Raw genomic sequence first — 18176 nt, 5'->3', positions numbered from 1 at the left:
CCAGAGAATCCCTGCAAGATCCGGTTAAAGCGCACGACTCAGTCGGAGTGACGAGGAACCTTGTGGATTACAAATTTTATTGTTTCAGAGATTGGTAAGTGAGTGAGAAGGCGATAATAAAGCCTGTCCGCTCACCGACGTGTAGTATATAAGTCAGGAAAAGTCTCGAAGGGACCCCTGTGAAGACGAGCAGAACTCCATTCCCTGCAGCCCTTACATCCTGGAAGCTGAGGTGCCATCGCACGGACGAAGACTGAGGATGACGACGAAAGATGTGTTTCTAATAATGTTTTTATATGTGTATTTTTATATTCAGGAAGGTAGAGGTACCGACACTCCTAGCTGTGAGGTATGCATTAAGACTACAAGAACAGGTAACCATATTTCCCAGACCCTAATTTGGCATTCACAATACGAGTGTAAAGGAGATGTATCAAGGTGTAGATACTTAAATATAGAATATAGTGTGTGCCATTTAGGAGTAGGAGAACCTAGGTGCTTCAGTCCAGAGTATCAACCCCGTACAATTTGGTTGACTCTCAGGAATGGAGATCCTCAGGGGACCCTAATTAACAAAACGGTATTAGAATCCGTATATTCTTCAGGTGTTCTGCTATTTGGTGCGTGTAAAGCGATATCAAGTGGTAGAAAGCCGTGGAATGTATGTGGGGATCTTAGATGGGAGAGAACGTATGGGTCTAACGATAAATATATTTGTCCCAGTAGTAAAAATAAGTATGTGAGTCCTAGATGCCCAAATAGAGATTATAACTTTTGCCCATATTGGTCTTGTGTGGGGTGGGCAACTTGGGGACAGACAGCAGACAAGGACATGATTGTGACTAAGTTGCCTACCAATCCATACTGTAAGTCTATGGAATGCAATCCAATCCATATACTTATAAATAACCCCGACAAGTTTTTAGATAAATATGGTAATTTATTTGGGTTTCAAATATATGGGACAGGTTTAGACCCTGGGACAGTATTGTTTATAGGGATAGAGACTGATACGGTAACCTCCCAGACTCATCAGGTATATCATTCCTTCTATGAAGAAATGAGTATAGATAATAAGATCCCCCATAATGCTAAAAACCTGTTCATTGATTTAGCTGAAAGTATTGCCGGTAGTCTTAATGTTACCAACTGCTATGTGTGTGGAGGTACTAACATGGGAGACCAATGGCCTTGGGAAGCAAAGGAGGTAATGTCCGGTTCTGAGGCAGTTGACCAATTAATATCTACACAAGCCGATTATCATATGAGTGTTAGAGGTAAATCTGAGTGGAGATTAAAGACCTCCATCATAGGTTATGTTTGCATAGCAAGGAAAGGAATGATGTATAATACTTCTGTAGGAGAATTAACTTATCTAGGGCAAAAAGCTTATGATGATGACACAAAGAATACAACTTGGTGGTCGGCTTCAAATGTCTCAGAACCATCTAACCCGTTTGCAAGATACGCCAATTTAAAGGATGTGTGGTTTGATCTATCCATCACATCTAATTGGAGAGCCCCAGCAAATTTGTACTGGATCTGTGGTAAGAAAGCCTATTCGGAGTTGCCACAGGACTGGGAAGGGGCATGTGTGTTGGGTATGCTCAAGCCATCCTTCTTCTTGTTACCTATCGAAACAGGTGAGACTTTAGGTGTTAAAGTGTATGATGTGAATCATAGGAAGAAAAGGGGACCCATAGAGATAGGCGCCTGGGAAGATGATGAATGGCCTCCCCAGCGTATTATAGATTACTATGGGCCAGCCACGTGGGCAGAGGATGGTACCTTTGGTTATAGAACCCCAATTTATATGCTTAACCGTATTATAAGATTACAGGCAGTGGTTGAGATTATTACTAATGAGACATCACAAGCGCTCAATCTTCTAGCGAAGCATAATACCAGGATGAGGACAGCAGTATACCAAATTAGATTAGCCTTGGATTACCTATTGGCAGTAGAGGGAGGTGTATGTGGGAAGTTTAACCTGAGCAATTGCTGTCTTCAAATAGATGATGAAGGGCAAGCAATAGCTGAGCTTACTAGCCATATGGTTAAACTAGCACATGTGCCTACTCAGGTATGGAAAGGGTATAATCCAAGTAGTTGGTTTGGTAGCTGGTATGAGTGGTTTGGAGGGCTTAAGGCATTGGTAGGTGGAGTCCTACTGATTTTCATGTTGTGTCTACTCCTGCCATGTCTTATACCCTTAGTAGTTAGGTCTGTGCAAAGCCTGATAGAAAATATAGCAGAGAGAAAGGCTGCTGCACAGATAATGGCAATTTATAAATATGAGGCTCTAGATCAGGGAGAACCAATGCAGGAAGATGAGTGTTGAAGATTCACATCATAGATAAGTCTGGTCTGGTTCATGGTAACTTGTGGTGTATGCAAACCAAGGTTAAGTGATGCCTCAAGTAATTGTGAAATATCAAGAGGCATCAAAGGGGGGAATGTGGTGGAATCTCGGTAAAAATAAATTTAGTAGGCCGAGATTACCACGTGGCATGTGTACGTGCATATGCTGACGTATCGATCAGTTGGTTGCACGAGGCAAGATACGATCAGTAGTGTACGGAGCATGTGCAAGAATACAGGATGTAGTATTCCCCTCCTCCATTGTGCTGGACAGGCCATGCGGTCAAGCAGGAAGTTAATTCTTATTTGTATTGATTGGTCAAGAGAATGTGCGGGTGGAGCTTAATATGGGAGGAGTTATGTGCCTGTATAAGGAGCCTGCACTATTGTCCGGGGCTCAGAACTTGTTGTATTTTGGTGACATTAGTCCCTCTGAGTCCCGATCGGTGAACCGAATAAAGAATCTCTTCCTTCCGGTATCAATGTCACATGGGAGGGTGGAAGGGTGGAATTTTTTATTTTGCCTAGAGTGGCAAAATCCTTGCACCGGCCCTGAACTTAGGTAAGATCATTGTGACGTTTTGTCAGTGTTTAGGAAGAGTTTGTTTTTTCTATCCACTTTTCTACCTCTGTAAACTGGTCTTGGAGCACAGCCTCAAGCTGCGGTAGATTGGATTTGCTTGCATAGATTACTGTGTCGTCTGCGTACATGTGTACATTTGAGGATTTCCGGACATTAGGCAGATCATTTATAAATAATGTAAATAGTAGGGGGCCGAGAATGGAACCTTGGGGAACACCACACGTGACTGGGAGAGGGAGGGAGTCGCTGTCAGAAATGGACACATATTGCAAGAGATCCGATACATACGATCGAAACCAGGTTAGCGGACGATCACCAATACCTGAGTTTTTGAGTTTGTGCAGTAGAATGTCGTGATCTACTGTGCCAAAAGCCTTAGCGAAATTAAGGAAAATAGCTCCAGTTAGGTCTCCTTGTTCCATGCCAGTCTGGATGTCATTGCAAACTTTTAAGAGGGCAGTTGTACTGGAGTGATTCTGGCTAAAGCCTGATTCATCAGGGGTCAGGTAGTCTGATTGTTGGTAATACTCACATAGTTGCGTATGGACACATTTTTCTAAGATTTATGACAATACCGGGAGCAATGATATTGGGCGATAGTTAGAAACCAAGTAATGTCACCACTTTTATGGATAGGCACTACTCTGGCAGTCTTCCAAAGCTTGGGTATGTATCCAGACACCAAGGGTTTGTTAATTAGGGTTGCGACGGGTTGAGCAATTGCCGGCGCACTGAGCTTCAACAGCATTGCTGGGATTTGGTCAGGTCCGGACTGGTTTTTCATTTTTAGATTATTAAGATGTTTTTAATGACACTAACAGGTACAGGTCTAAAAACGAACTTGTCTATATTGGGCCTTTGCAGATTTAGTGGGACCTGATCCACATTTGTAGTTTCAGGGTGCGTGTCATTTATTAGCTTGGCAATCAGGGTGGTGGAGCAACCGACAAAACGTTGCTGAAAAGCTAGTCCAGCCGCGAGGAAGTTAAGCGAGGGGCAGATCGTAATGAAATGCTATTTGTTAGTGTTTGGACAGATGATTTGTATGAAAGGAATAAATGGTACAGATGGAATTCATTTAAAACTATCAGGGAAATAGAAAATTGTGTAATCCTGGCACAGGATATGGGAGAACACTTGTACCATTACAATACCTGCCATGCCTAGTAACAAATGGTGATAGAAAAAAGAAGCATTAAATGCCTGAGACAATAAAACTGCAACACATGCTACCGGGGACCATGATGATATGATTCATACCTCCCAAGTGTCCCTAGTTAGGAGGGACAGTCCCTGTTTTAGGGTCAAACCCCTCTGTCTCTCTGTACTAGGAACTACATATTGTGTGAGTGTAAAACAGAGCTCTACAGCAATAATACTCCCAGTAATGTGTCTGAGTGTATAACAGAGCCCCACAGCAATAATACTCCCAGTAATGTGACTGAGTGTATAACAGAGCTCTACAGCAATAATACTCCCAGTAATGTGTCTGAGTGTATAACAGAGCTCCACAGCAATAATACTCCCAGTAATGTGTCTGAGTGTATAACAGAGCTCCACAGCAATAATACTCCCAGTAATGTGTCTGAGTGTATAACAGAGCCCCACAGCAATAATACTCCCAGTAATGTGTCTAAGTGTGTAACAGAGCTCCACAGCAATAATACTCCCAGTAATGTGTCTGAGTGTATAACAGAGCCCCACAGCAATAATACTCCCAGTAATGTGTCTGAGTATATAACAGAGCTCCACAGCAATAATACTCCCAGTAATGTGTCTGAGTGTATAACAGAGCTCCACAGCAATAATACTCCCAGTAATGTGTCTGAGTGTATAACAGAGCTCCACAGCAATAATACTCCCAGTAATGTGTCTGAGTGTATAACAGAGCCCCACAGCAATAATACTCCCAGTAATGTGTCTAAGTGTGTAACAGAGCTCCACAGCAATAATACTCCCAGTAATGTGTCTGAGTGTATAACAGAGCCCCACAGCAATAATACTCCCAGTAATGTGTCTGAGTATATAACAGAGCTCCACAGCAATAATACTCCCAGTAATGTGTCTGAGTGTATAACAGAGTTCCACAGCAATAATACTCCCAGTAATGTGTCTGGGTGTATAACAGAGCCCCATAGCAATAATACTCCCAGTAATGTGTCTGAGTGTATAACAGAGCTCCACAGCAATAATAATCCCAGTAATGTGTCTGAGTGTATAACAGAGTTCCACAGCAATAATACTCCCAGTAATGTGTCTGGGTGTATAACAGAGCCCCATAGCAATAATACTCCCAGTAATGTGTCTGAGTGTATAACAAAGCTCCACAGCAATAATACTCCCAGTAATGTGTCTGAGTGTATAACAGAGTTCCACAGCAATAATACTCCCAGTAATGTGTCTGGGTGTATAACAGAGCCCCATAGCAATAATACTCCCAGTAATGTGTCTGAGTGTATAACAGAGCTCCACAGCAATAATACTCCCAGTAATGTGTCTGAGTGTATAACAGAGCTCCACAGCAATAATACTCCCAGTAATGTGTCTGAGTGTATAACAGAGCTCCACAGCAATAATACTCCCAGTAATGTGTCTGAGTGTATAACTGAGCTCCACAGCAATAATACTCCCAGTAATGTGTCTGAGTGTATAACAGAGCTCCACAGCAATAATACTCCCAGTAATGTGTCTGAGTGTATAACAGAGCTCCACAGCAATAATACTCCCAGTAATGTGTCTGAGTGTATAACAGAGCTCCACAGCAATAATACTCCCAGTAATGTGTCTGAGTGTATAACAGAGCTCCACATGAATAATACTCCCAGTAATGTGTCTGAGTGTATAACAGAGCTCCACACCAATAGTACTCCCAGTAATGTGTCTGGGTGTATAACAGAGCTCCACAGCAATAATACTCCCAGTAATGTGTCTGAGTGTATAACAGAGCTCCACAGCAATAATACTCCCAGTAATGTGTCTGAGTGTATAACAGAGCTCCACAGCAATAATACTCCCAGTAATGTGTCTGAGTGTATAACAGAGCTCCACAGCAATAATACTCCCAGTAATGTGTCTGAGTGTATAACAGAGCTCCACAGCAATAATACTCCCAGTAATGTGTCTGAGTGTATAACAGAGCTCCACAGCAATAATACTCCCAGTAATGTGTCTGGGTGTATAACAGAACTCCACAGCAATAATACTCCCAGTAATGTGTCTGAGTGTATAACAAAGCTCCACACCAATAGTACTCCCAGTAATGTGTCTGGGTGTATAACAGAGCTCCACAGCAATAATACTCCCAGTAATGTGTCTGAGTGTATAACAGAGCTCCACAGCAATAATACTCCCAGTAATGTGTCTGAGTGTATAACAGAGCTCCACAGCAATAATACTCCCAGTAATGTGTCTGAGTGTATAACAGAGCTCCACAGCAATAATACTCCCAGTAATGTGTCTGAGTGTATAACAGAGCTCCACAGCAATAATACTCCCAGTAATGTGTCTGGGTGTATAACAGAACTCCACAGCAATAATACTCCCAGTAATGTGTCTGAGTGTATAACAGAGCCCCACATCAATAACACTCCCAGTAATGTGTCTGAGTATATAACAGAGCTCCACAGCAATAATACTCCCAGTAATGTGTCTGAGTGTATAACGGAGCTTCACAGCAATAATACTCCCAGTAATGTGTCTTTAAACAATAATAAATGTGTTTCGAAATCAGTCTGTGTAAATAAGTCACATTGTTCTTCTTCTAAATCACAATTTAGTTGTATAAACTGTTAATAGCAAGTCACATAAAATGTCTCACTACAGCCCGCCCTGGTCACACCCCTAAACTTAAAGCGCCCCCTTTGTCCATTTGACATGTTGGAAGGTATGGTCATTTGCTTTGGGGATCGAATGCATGTTGCTCCTCTATAGATTAAGAATGCTCCGTTCGCACAGCTGCACTGAGACAGTAAACAGGATGCAAGAATGCATTAAAATCAAAAAATACAAAATAGTAGGAAATTCACATATTCCCCTATATGGCTTCAGTAAGACCTTGTCTGCAGGGTAATATCCGCTTCTATGAGATTTTTATTTCTAAGAAAACAAAAGGTTTTAAAGGATGCTAATCAGATTATGGGATCTCCGCAGCAATGTATTGTATTTTAGGAGATTTTTGGCAGTGTTAATACTGTAATGTACGAATCAGGTCGGAACGCGTTGTGTACCGGGTTTATGTACCATACATTGGCCATTGTTCTAGTCCCCAGGGCATCGCGTTTACATTGCTTTAAATACACGATCACACAACCGCATTATGTCTACTTATAGGAATAGAACATGTTACATTACAGGGGAAATCGATAGTAACTGTATAGTAATCGTGTGGGGGGGAAAAAAAGCAAACGATTCCAGATATTATATCATTCAAGTAGCCCAATATAAGGTGGAGTGTGTTACGACCCAATGACTGACTCCAGGCAAGATGTGCACCATGTCTACTTTGAATTTACTAAAATGTACATTTACTAAACCCAAAGGTTAAGTCGACTCTGTGCCTACAGGCTGTAACTTCCACCCAGACTTGGATAGATTTGTACGTAAAACGAGTAGGTGAAATCTCTGTATTATCTTGGCAGCAGAGGAGTGAGTGGGCTTCGTCTGCCTGGATGTTCGTTTTCTTTAATCATCTCTAGAAAATGGTCAGAGAAAACAAAAATGGAGGAACTGCATGTAGGATCTCTGTATACCATCACCACTAAAAAAAAGAGCTGTAAAAATAACAATAAGCTGCAATTATACAATAACCTGTAATGGTACAATAAGCTATAAGAAAGCAAATTGTAATTATACAATAAGCTGTAATGATCCGATAAGATGTAATAATACAGTAAACTGTAAGTATGCAATCAGATACAATCATACAATAAGCTGTAATGATACAATGATTTGTAATGCCATGAGCTGTAAGAATACAATAAGCCGTTATGATACAATAAGCCGTTATGATATTGAATTTTAGTAGTTATGGTGCTCAGCGTGTTTCTTTGAGGTTAGAAAGTTATGTTGGTTATAAAGTACTAACATGTTTCAATGTGTATTTCTGCAACTAATATCAGACGATGCCGGGCATAAAGCAAGGTTATTGTGTGCTAATAAGGAGGAACATCTAATTTGACCACTTTTTTCCAGGGAACTTTTGGCACTTTTGGAGTTTTTCTTAATGCTGGTTATTATTTAAAACCACCTCATATATATCCAAAGACACCATACGTAACCTCCTGCTCATGTTACTCGCTGTTATTGAAGGCAGTAAATTGAAGCCAGATGTGAAGAGGGCTTCACAGAGTCGCAGCGCAGGCACCCATCGCAGCTGCAATATTACAGTGAGATCCTACCACCAACGGGGAAATAGTGGGACAAGTAAGGGCAACACACACCGGCTCACATAATACTGGGGAACTGGGGAGGTTTACTTAAAGCGTTGTGCAAGTCTCATCCCTGTCCACCAATAAAACCCAATGTGGAAATATGTGCAGAACGTGAAATAAACCAGTTGGAGTGAAAGAGACTTGGTAGCAAGTTGGCGTCAATGTATCCACACGTGGCTTGATCAAACCGGAAAATCTACTTTATTCAATATACAAAATTGTAACCATTCATACATGCCAGGGATCCCCATTCACATGGATGTGCAGATGGCCCATATGGTCATTTGTATTTGCGTTTTGTTGAAATTAGTAATATAGACACAGACTGATAGCCACAGATATTTTACGAAACTAACAATGGCCCCAGAAAGGGCAGCTTCTGGTATTCTAGCAATAATCCACCCATGTGTTATGTGTCACGTGGCAGCCTGTGGTTTTACAAGTCACTAATGCAGCAAGCGCACATTCCGTAGCTGGCAAAGAGGTCGCTACACTGGGACAGATACATTCTACCAGCCCTGGCGGGGAGCTGACCAACCAAATATCTTCTATAAACCAGTGAATTAGGATTGAAAAGAACGATCTGCCTGTCTCCCTTTCACAAATCATGGATTGTTCAGTCTTGAGACCCATGGATGAGAGGTGCACGTACATTTCTGGGTTACAATTTGAGCTTTCGTATGAGAGCTTGAGTGATATTTAATGATTCCTTCATGTTTTCCATTGGATATTTCTTATGGCTGAATGTCTGTCTTGCTAGTTGGCAGAGGATGAAGCTCAGAGAATCATTCTTAGCCAAAGGCATGGATGTGTCCAATATGTGCAGCGAGACACATGCCTGTACAATGTAACGTATTGTGTGCTGCATGCCTGCCATATTCATCTTATTATTAGAACTGGGAGATGGAACTGTAATGCTCATCCAGCTGTTCGAGATTAATATATGGCTTCTGATTGGATGCTCCTGCAGTGATTACACAGACGTGGGTTAAAAGGCAAACCATTTAATGCCGTTTAAAGCATGCTACTTAGGGCCAATGTTTACAGGAACGGAGTAAGTGCAAACAGACAATAAACCATTAAAGTACAGAGATTGCAGAGCTGTAACTGCAAGAATGTATACGTAGGCCTTAAAGCAACACTATGGGCACCCAGACTACTTCAGCTCATTGAAGTGGGCTGGGTGCACTATTCCAGGTCCCTTGACCCTGAGCAGGTAATTACTGCACTTATTAGCTTTGATGGTTAACTCCACCTTTTGGTCGCCTGGCGCTGGACGTCCTCACACTGTGCATGGGGACTTCCAGCGTATCCAGAATCCCCATAGGAAAGTATTAAATAATGGTTTCCTATGGGGAAATCCTAATGTGACCGCAGCCATTGCCGCGCATGCACATCTGGTCTTCCCTGCTGGTTGACAGCAGGGAAGGAGCGTGGGCGGAGTTGAGCCCACGAGTTTGTTTTCCTGGCACTATAGTTTCCCTTTAATGGGAGATAGTCATAGTCAGAGATCCAATTCATTTAAAAGAACCATGCCACGTCATTGCTCCCCAGCGTATCGGTGCCAGCATTCCCATATTTGCAGAGACAGTCTCGCATTTTGGGGTACTGCATGGCTAGGGCTGCATAAACAGAAACAAAGTGATTTGAAACCTAAATGGCAGAGAATTGAGCATTGAGACTGCAGGGGCATGATATATACACCAACACTGCTTCATTAAGCTAAAGTTGTTTTGGGGACTCCTTAATCACTTTGTTACCTATAATCCAAGATTACTACTACTTTTAGACAGAGAAACAAAGCTGGCTACTAGCACAGAGAACCAAACTCTCAAACATGTCCAAACCCTTGTAAGTCCAAGAAAATATACCACAACACTCTCTCATTTTGGCATCTTCACCCTGTACTAATACGGCTATATTCCCACACAAAGTCTATCAATACTAGAACACTTATCCTGATTATAAATGAAGTGTATGAGGATAAAACTCCACATACTGTGTGACCTCTGATCTGTACAGATCACATCTCCTTCCCACATTCATGTCAATACTAAACAAACGGCTTGAAATTAGAAAATTAACTTCTGCTGTAAAAATATAGAAACATTAAGACAAAATAAACCAAAACCAGCGCTTGCTATTTAACAGAATTTAATACATTTGTCGTTGTGGAAATTTTTACACAAATACACAGATACTTGCATTTCAAGTGTGCAACTGCTTAATGGCTCAGTCTAAGCACCAAAACCACTTCAACACACTGCAGTAGTCATGGTAGCTTCAAAACATTTTTACACTTACTCGGGTCCCCTGGGGACCACAGACTAACCCCCTCTTCATGTATCAATAAAGAGAAGTTGCTAAATCTGCATTAGTGACCACGTTTGGATGGAAGTCATTGACTGAGTGTGTAAGAATTGCAAATTAAACACTGCCAACCTCCATTAATTAGACACCAAACATGGCAGGTAGAAACCGTTAAAATCTGAACTATTAATAATAGCTGGGGGTGGAAACCACCAGCAAGTCAGGGAATTGACTCTTACGAGTTCAGGTGCTGACCACACAAAACGTTCCTGCTCTATCCTGCTATTACTGATAGGTTCTGGTGGGAAACATGGGTAAGGACTCATTCAATAGTCCCTGAACTCTATCGAACTGAAATCTGAATGGCAACATATTGATCTGGAAACATTCACAAATTTGTTGTCATATATTGATTATTTTTGCCTAAATTTTACTATTCAAATATACGTTTACTGCCGTTTGTGGAATTTAGCCAATTTCACCATTTGTTTACAACTGAAAGCAAAAAAAGGCACAAGAACAATTATCTTATGGTTAATGATCATAATGTTGGAGAGAACTAGAAAACAGACCGGGTGATTTACTGAAATGAGAATTTAAAGTGAATGTCAGATTTAACATCAGAGTAACCGAAATGGAAGTATAACGGACCTGGCTAATGTTTCCAGAGTTGCTGCTTGATCCAAAATTGAAATTCACTTTGAATTCTCACCTTAGTAAAAATGTACATATATATTTATTCCTGAGCATTAAACTTTTCACACTGCTGTGGATTTTAAAGTACGATGATCAGACTGAAATCTGTCTAGTTGTCTTAGAAAAGTGCCATAACTTTATGAATGGTAGATGTGCAGCTTTCTGTATATTTAAAGAAATTAACATCTAAAATTATGTTAAAGATTGCTGCCAACACGGTTTCATTCCCAAGGTCCCCAGACACCAGATGGTCCAGGATCACATTTTGGGTCATCATCTGGGTAGTCAATGGGCACAGAATCCTTGTAGTAATGTTCTAGCCGGGAGAGAAGAATTTCAACCACATCGGGATAGTTCTGGGACAAGTCATTCCTCTCCTCTGGGTCGTCGTCGATATTGAATAGCCATAGGGTTTTATTTTCAGAATTGGGAGCCGCAAAATCTGAGCCAAGTGACGGTGGTGGAAACCAGCGACTGCAGCCTGTAACAGAGTGAGAGGGGCAAAAATTAGTAATGATTAGAATAAGAAGCATTCTGTCGACTGATAAAAATAGGTATATTTTAGTGGCACGGCTCATCTTTTACCAGGGCAGTCCCAGTCTATGTCAGTGGTAATGTTAGTCTATATGCTTAAGGAACAGTACACACAAAAATACAGCTTTACATTTAACAAGGCTACTTAAAATAACCTATCTCGGCAGATAAATGTGGGATTTGCTACACCATATGGCCATATTGTGTTAAGCCCACCACTACGTCACAGTACAATCAATCTCTGTGGGTCCTACAGTAATTTTAACATGTTGGAATCAGATACTAAACCTGGCTCCAACATATTTCTAAAATAGAATGCATGTCTGTGGGCAATATGTTCTCTAGTACTCAGGGAAACTTGTTTTGTTGACAAAGCGTTTATTCACTAAACAAGGAATTGAAAAAATGTAGGCTTAAAATAGCTCTGCTGTGACTTGAACAACTTGGACAACGTTTCCAATTTTGCTATTTTTGCCAGGATCATTTTATATTTAGTGAATAAACCCCAAGTCAACGTGTCTCTAAGGGCACCATGTCCGTCACCGAATTATTACACATGCAATACAAGGGCACCTCAATGGAGCTATTGTACTGAAAAGTTTGGATTTTTAGACCCTGATTGGCAAGGACCAGAAAGGCAGCATTTTAGCTTATATTACTTCAGTGGCAAGGAATGTTAAACCACCCAAACCGTGGACAACTAAAAAAAAGTGTGTCTGTACAATAATTCTTTAAATGCACCAATCAAACTTTCCCCTTTCCATGCACCCTGCGCTTACATAAATCTGCTGAGACCGTATTGTAAAATGGGTATATCACTTAAACACCACAATGATACTTACGGTAGCTTTCTGTGGTCCAGCCTTCCTATTTTGTTTTATGCTTCACATGGAATACAATTAACCCAAATGTACCTGTCAATAGTTAATATCTGGAAAATACCACATTTTGGGCTAAAATCTCAATTCTGAGGAACGTATGCTCAAAATAATCAAAGCCAGAGCAATTTGTAATCTGGTACAAAAATAAAATCATTCTAAGATTATCTGGGGTCCATAGAAAAGACAATGGCACCGCAGATGTTTGTAAACTACTCTCCCCAATACTCCAGCCTTTAGTTTGCCAACATCTCCCTCGATGCAACAGCAGTCTTTAGGTTTGCAAAACATCACGAGAAACAAAAAATCTCTGTGTGGCACAGTTGGGTATCATTGGTCGATAGATCTACTGTAAATGGGTCCACAACCCAGTTAATCCTTTCATGCCAGATGATGCTGTACGTGCTTTGTATAAATCGCTTTATAAAACCAACACGAGGTACCTGGATAGCCAGTGAGGAGTTTCCACTTCTTATATCGTATTGCGGCATGGATGGATGTATTAAAAGATGGATGTCCCCAGTGAGGCGCGGTGGGATTATAGGACCATTTTTCGGTTTCGTTGTTTGTGCTGCCTGTAAAAGAATTTGTAAGAGTTTAAGAAGTACTGCACGGAACGTAACTCAGTCAGGGCTGTATTAATGTAAATATTTAGGGAGCGAGATTTAAACCTCTCTCAACTGTTTTTCATACAAATTGCCTTCATTAGCGTATTTTCATTCCTTGTTTATTTAAACACGTGGATCAAATTGTTAATGGTTTTCAAAGGCATGTATATATAGCTTTTCTTTCTGAAACCAAATAATATATATTGATTTATTTTAAAATCTTCGCCTTTTAGATGCTTAATAGTAACTGGACTGACTTGAAGCTCGTTATTAAAGGGACACTGAAGTCACCAGAACCCCTACAGCTTAAAGATAAAAGGCAGCGTTAACATTGCTGGCTAGTAACACCTTTAGGTGCAGTCACTCAGGCGGCCACTACAGGCGCTTCATATCTCAGTGCTGCACAATTTGCACAATCAGGGCGGGACTGGGAAAAAATTTGACCCGGGCATTTTTCAATCACAGCGGCCCCCTGAGAAGGGGGCAGTGCCAGAGAGGGTGTGTTTTGTCATGATCCCTCTCAAAGTCAGCATATTGGTTCAATGTGCAGAGCTCTGGTGAAGAGCTCTAGCATGAGAAAAAGGCCCTGTTTGGAGCCTGCTTGCGGGATTGCGTGTGTATGTGTGAAGGTTGCAGCATGTGTGTGAGGGTGCTGTGATCGTGGTGTGTGTGTGTGTGAGTGCTGTGCGTGTAAAGGGGGCTGTGTGTGTGAGGGTGCTGTGAGTGTAAAGGGGGCTGTGTGTGTGAGGGTGCTGTGAGTGTAAAGGGGGCTGTGTGTGTGAGGGTGCTGTGTGTGAATAGGTTTAGTGGGATTGTGTGTGTTGGAGGGGAGACAGATTAAGTTAAATATATTAAATATGTATTTTTTTTTAATTAAAAAAAACAAAGTTTATACCCCCCCCCCCTTCTTAACTTTTGCCTTCGAGGGGTGCTTTGCTGCTATCCCTGGTGGTCCTAGTGGTGAGTGAACTCTAGCCTGAGTAACTGCGGCAACGAGCTGACCTTGTGAGAGGAACCTGGTGGAGCTGCTGGCTAGAGCTCCCAGTGTCCTCTTCTCCCTCCCTCCCCAGCCGTTGGTCTCATGTCAGTGCCTGTGCATGTCAGTGCCTGTGCCCACCGGCCACAAAGGCACACAGCAGGGCCAGCGCTCGGATAGTGCTGGCTCTGCATGGGATGGCAGGGGAGATCCTGTGATCGCCACTACCGGCCTCGGCCCATGGCCATCGCGGTCCACCAGGCATTTCCCCGGTATGCCCAATGGCCAGTCCAGGCCTGTGCATAATACATGAAGGCGCTGAACATTCCCCATAGAGATGCATTGATTGAATGCTGATTGGCCAAGACTGTGTTTTCCAGCGTGTGCGCAATAGCCACCCAATGATTTCCTACGGAGGCAGGACCAGCCATGGCGAGACCACCAAGGCGTTGCAAAAAAAAGGTGAGTTTAAACATCTTTTCACAGCACAGACAGGAGGGCCAGTGACCTAAATCAGGGCTATGCAGAATAAATAACGGTTCAGGCACTCCGAGTAAACAGAAATGGCAGCTGTATTGGGGCAAAAGCAGCAATGTTTCGACCCTACCTTTAACAAACTTGATAAAGATCTGGTAGGGTCGAAACGTTGCTGCTTTTGCCCCAATAAAGTTGCTATTTTTGTTATCCCGGAGTGCCTGAACCGTCATTTATTCTGCATATCTTAGAAGGAAGGCCTGGCCAGCCCTGGTTTCAGAGCACCTGGGTTATTTGGTGGGTGCGGTATCCAACATGTCTCTACTAAATCAGTGCTACACATCATATGGCCGCCAAATTATTTCTTGCAGCCTGTGAAGACTCAGGTCCGGTGCAACCTAAGGCGGCACAGGCAGCTGCCTTAGGGCGCACTGCACGGTTGGGGGGGGGCAGAATCCGTTTGACCGGCAGGATAAAACAGGCTTTGCAAGGTTTGTTATAATCATCTACCTTGTAGATCACCCTACAGTTAATTAAAAAAACAAAGCCCATAAAACCTGACTGATATTATGTCCCCCCCTAAATTCAATCCCATTCAGAGCACTGCACTAGGCCCAGCACGAGAGATGTTAATCTGTGCTAATCTCCCACCTAGAATATTGTGGTCTCCAACACAATACACACGTGGAAGTGTGGTAAGCTTATTTAGAAAGCAGGTTTCAGGTAAACATCCAGTGTATTGAGCTTGTGAACGATTTGTATACTTGGTGAAAGCGGACTGCCAAAATGGAACCAACAAATACTGCATCTGAGCGTTCGCCTGTTAGCAATTCAAACATAAAGTGGTAAATAGCTGCACTTTATAGGCCATTGCTCTAGCAATCATAGCTGGACTGTTTGAAACACTCACCTGGGATTTCTCTTAGTAAGATAGACACAGAGGGCAGGGTGGTGATTCAGATTTATAGGTAAATATTAGCACTTTTTTAGATAAAGATTTATTTGTTTAATGAATGTGTCTTTAACTTTATTGGTAGTTTATATCCTATAAGAAAGGTTTAAATTGAATGACCTGTATATATAACTTTTATTTTTTTTCCTATAAGATGTGTGGCGAGTTTGTGGTTTTTCACTTAACTGACAGATGAGGCAGGTTTTAATTTTGGTGGCTTCTAATTCAGAAATGAGTCGGTAAGTAGTGTTTACCGTCTCCTACGGGAGAAATTTAAACTCCCGCCTCACAGACGATATGTCCTGCGATTGGTAAGAACAGATGCGACTCTGTAACATTAACGGCAACCTCGGAAATCAGAGCTCCACCGCCAGAAATTGATCAATCCGCAAGCATTCAATGAATACTGCACAAACTCAAAAACTCAGGTATTGGTGATCATCCGCTAACATGGTTTCGATCGCATGTATCAGATTGCTCACAATATGTGTCCATTCCTGACAGCGACTCCCCCTCCCTCTCCCATTTTATCACGTTCTAGGTACTAAGCACAGGGATAGTTCTATGTATCTCCCTTCTCTTTACCAGTCTATAGTTTCCTTTTTCCGCGTCTACCGAGTCTCCCTTTCTTACTTCCCATATTTGTGTCTCCCCTATCCTCCCCATACATTGGGCCCTTGTCGCCCCATCTGTTACGTCTCCCGTCTCCTTCCACACTTGCAGTTCTATTTTCTCTCCCCCCAGATGTTACAAATCTCATCCAATCTCAAGCACTGGCAAATCCCCAGGAATATATTTAAATTTTAGCTTGAGACTAAGTATCTGGCAGCCAGATTTCCAAACCACTTGCATTGTTTTTTCTGTTGAAACATTTAGTCCACTCTCATTCCAACGTGTCCTCTCTGTCTGGGACAAACAGCAGCACACACAGAGAGCGTTACTGGTCAAACAGCAGCACACACAGAGAGCGTTACTGGTCAAACAGCAGCACATACAGAGAGCGTTACTGGTCAAACAGCAGCACACACATAGAGCGTTACTGGTCAAACAGCAGCACATACAGAGAGTGTTACTGGTCAAACAGCAGCACACACAGAGAGCGTTACTGGTCAAACAGCAGCACATACAGAGAGCGGCAATGGTCAAACAACAGCACATACAGAGAGCAGCTCAGGTCAAACAGCAGCATATACAGAGATCGGCAATGGTCAAACAGCAGCACACACAGAGAGCAGCACAGGTCAAACAGCAGCACACACAGAGAGCAGCACAGGTCAAACAGCAGCACACACAGAGAGCGGCAATGGTCTAACAGCAGCACATACAGAGAGCAGCAGTGGTCAAAAAGCAGCACATACAGAGAGCAGCAATGGTCAAACAGCAGCACACACAGAGAGTAGCACTGGTCAAACAGCAGCACATACAGAGAGCAGCACAGGTCAAACAGCAGCATATACAGAGAGCGGCAATGGTCAAACAGCAGCACACACAGACAGCAGCACAGGTCAAACAGCAGCATATACAGAGAGCGGCAATGGTCAAACAGCAGCACACACAGACAGCAGCGCTGGTCAAACAGCAGCACACACAGGTAGCAGTGCTGGTCAAACAGCAGCACACACAGAGAGCAGCAATGGCCAAACAGCAGCACATACAGAGAGCGTCAATGGTCAAACAGCAGCACACACAGAGCAGCGCTGGTCAAACAGCAGCACATACAGAGAGCGGCAATGGTCAAACAGCAGCACACACAGAGAGTGGCAATGGTCAAACAGCAGCACACAGAGACAGCAGCGCTGGTCAAACAGCAGCACATACAGAGAGCAGCAGTGGTCAAACAGCAGCACACACAGAGAGCAGCGCTGGTCAAACAGCAGCACATACAGAGAGCGGCAATGGTCAAACAGCAGCACACACAGAGAGCGGCGCTGGTCAAACAGCAGCACATACAGAGAGCAGCAGTGGTCAAACAGCAGCACACACAGAGAGCGGCAATGGTCAAACAGCAGCACACACAGAGAGCAGTGCTGGTCAAACAGCAGCATATACAGAGAGTGGCAATGGACAAACAGCAGCACACACAGGCAGCAGCGATGGTCAAACAGCAGCACACACAGAGAGCAGCACAGGTCAAACAGCAGCACATACAGAGAGCAGCACTGGTCAAACAGCAGCACATACAGAGAGCAGCGCTGGTCAAAAAGCAGCACACACAGAGAGCAGCGCTGGTCAAACAGCAGCACATACAGAGAACAGCGCTGGTCAAACAGCAGCACACACAGAGAGCAGCAATGGCCAAACAGCAGCACACACAGAGAGCAGCGCTGGTCAAACAGCAGCATATACAGAGAGCAGCGCTGGTCAAACAGCAGCAC

At 42.8% G+C, this 18176-nt stretch overlaps 1 protein-coding gene across 3 annotated transcripts in view; it reads right to left on the bottom strand.

Moving 5' to 3' along the window:
• Positions 1-9043: 9043 nt before the first annotated feature.
• Positions 9044-18176, bottom strand: part of ARSB (arylsulfatase B) — a 105547-nt gene continuing 96414 nt past the window's right edge. For 2 of the 3 annotated variants that reach the window (XM_063453587.1, XM_063453586.1), the window contains 2 exons: positions 13235-13366; positions 10526-11860 (listed from right to left, as the gene is read on the bottom strand). In XM_063453587.1, coding sequence (XP_063309657.1) covers positions 11601-11860; positions 13235-13366 — 392 coding nt within the window. In that variant the 3' untranslated portion in view covers positions 10526-11600. Of the gene's footprint in view, positions 9338-10525; positions 11861-13234; positions 13367-18176 lie in introns of those variants that run through there. The other variant, XM_063453588.1, reaches the window with a different exon arrangement.

This window comes from Pelobates fuscus, chromosome 5, assembly GCF_036172605.1.
Source record: "Pelobates fuscus isolate aPelFus1 chromosome 5, aPelFus1.pri, whole genome shotgun sequence".
NCBI classification, from domain to species: domain Eukaryota; kingdom Metazoa; phylum Chordata; class Amphibia; order Anura; family Pelobatidae; genus Pelobates; species Pelobates fuscus.
Note: the sequence above shows the minus strand (reverse complement) of the source record. Positions and strands in the feature narration are given on the sequence as shown.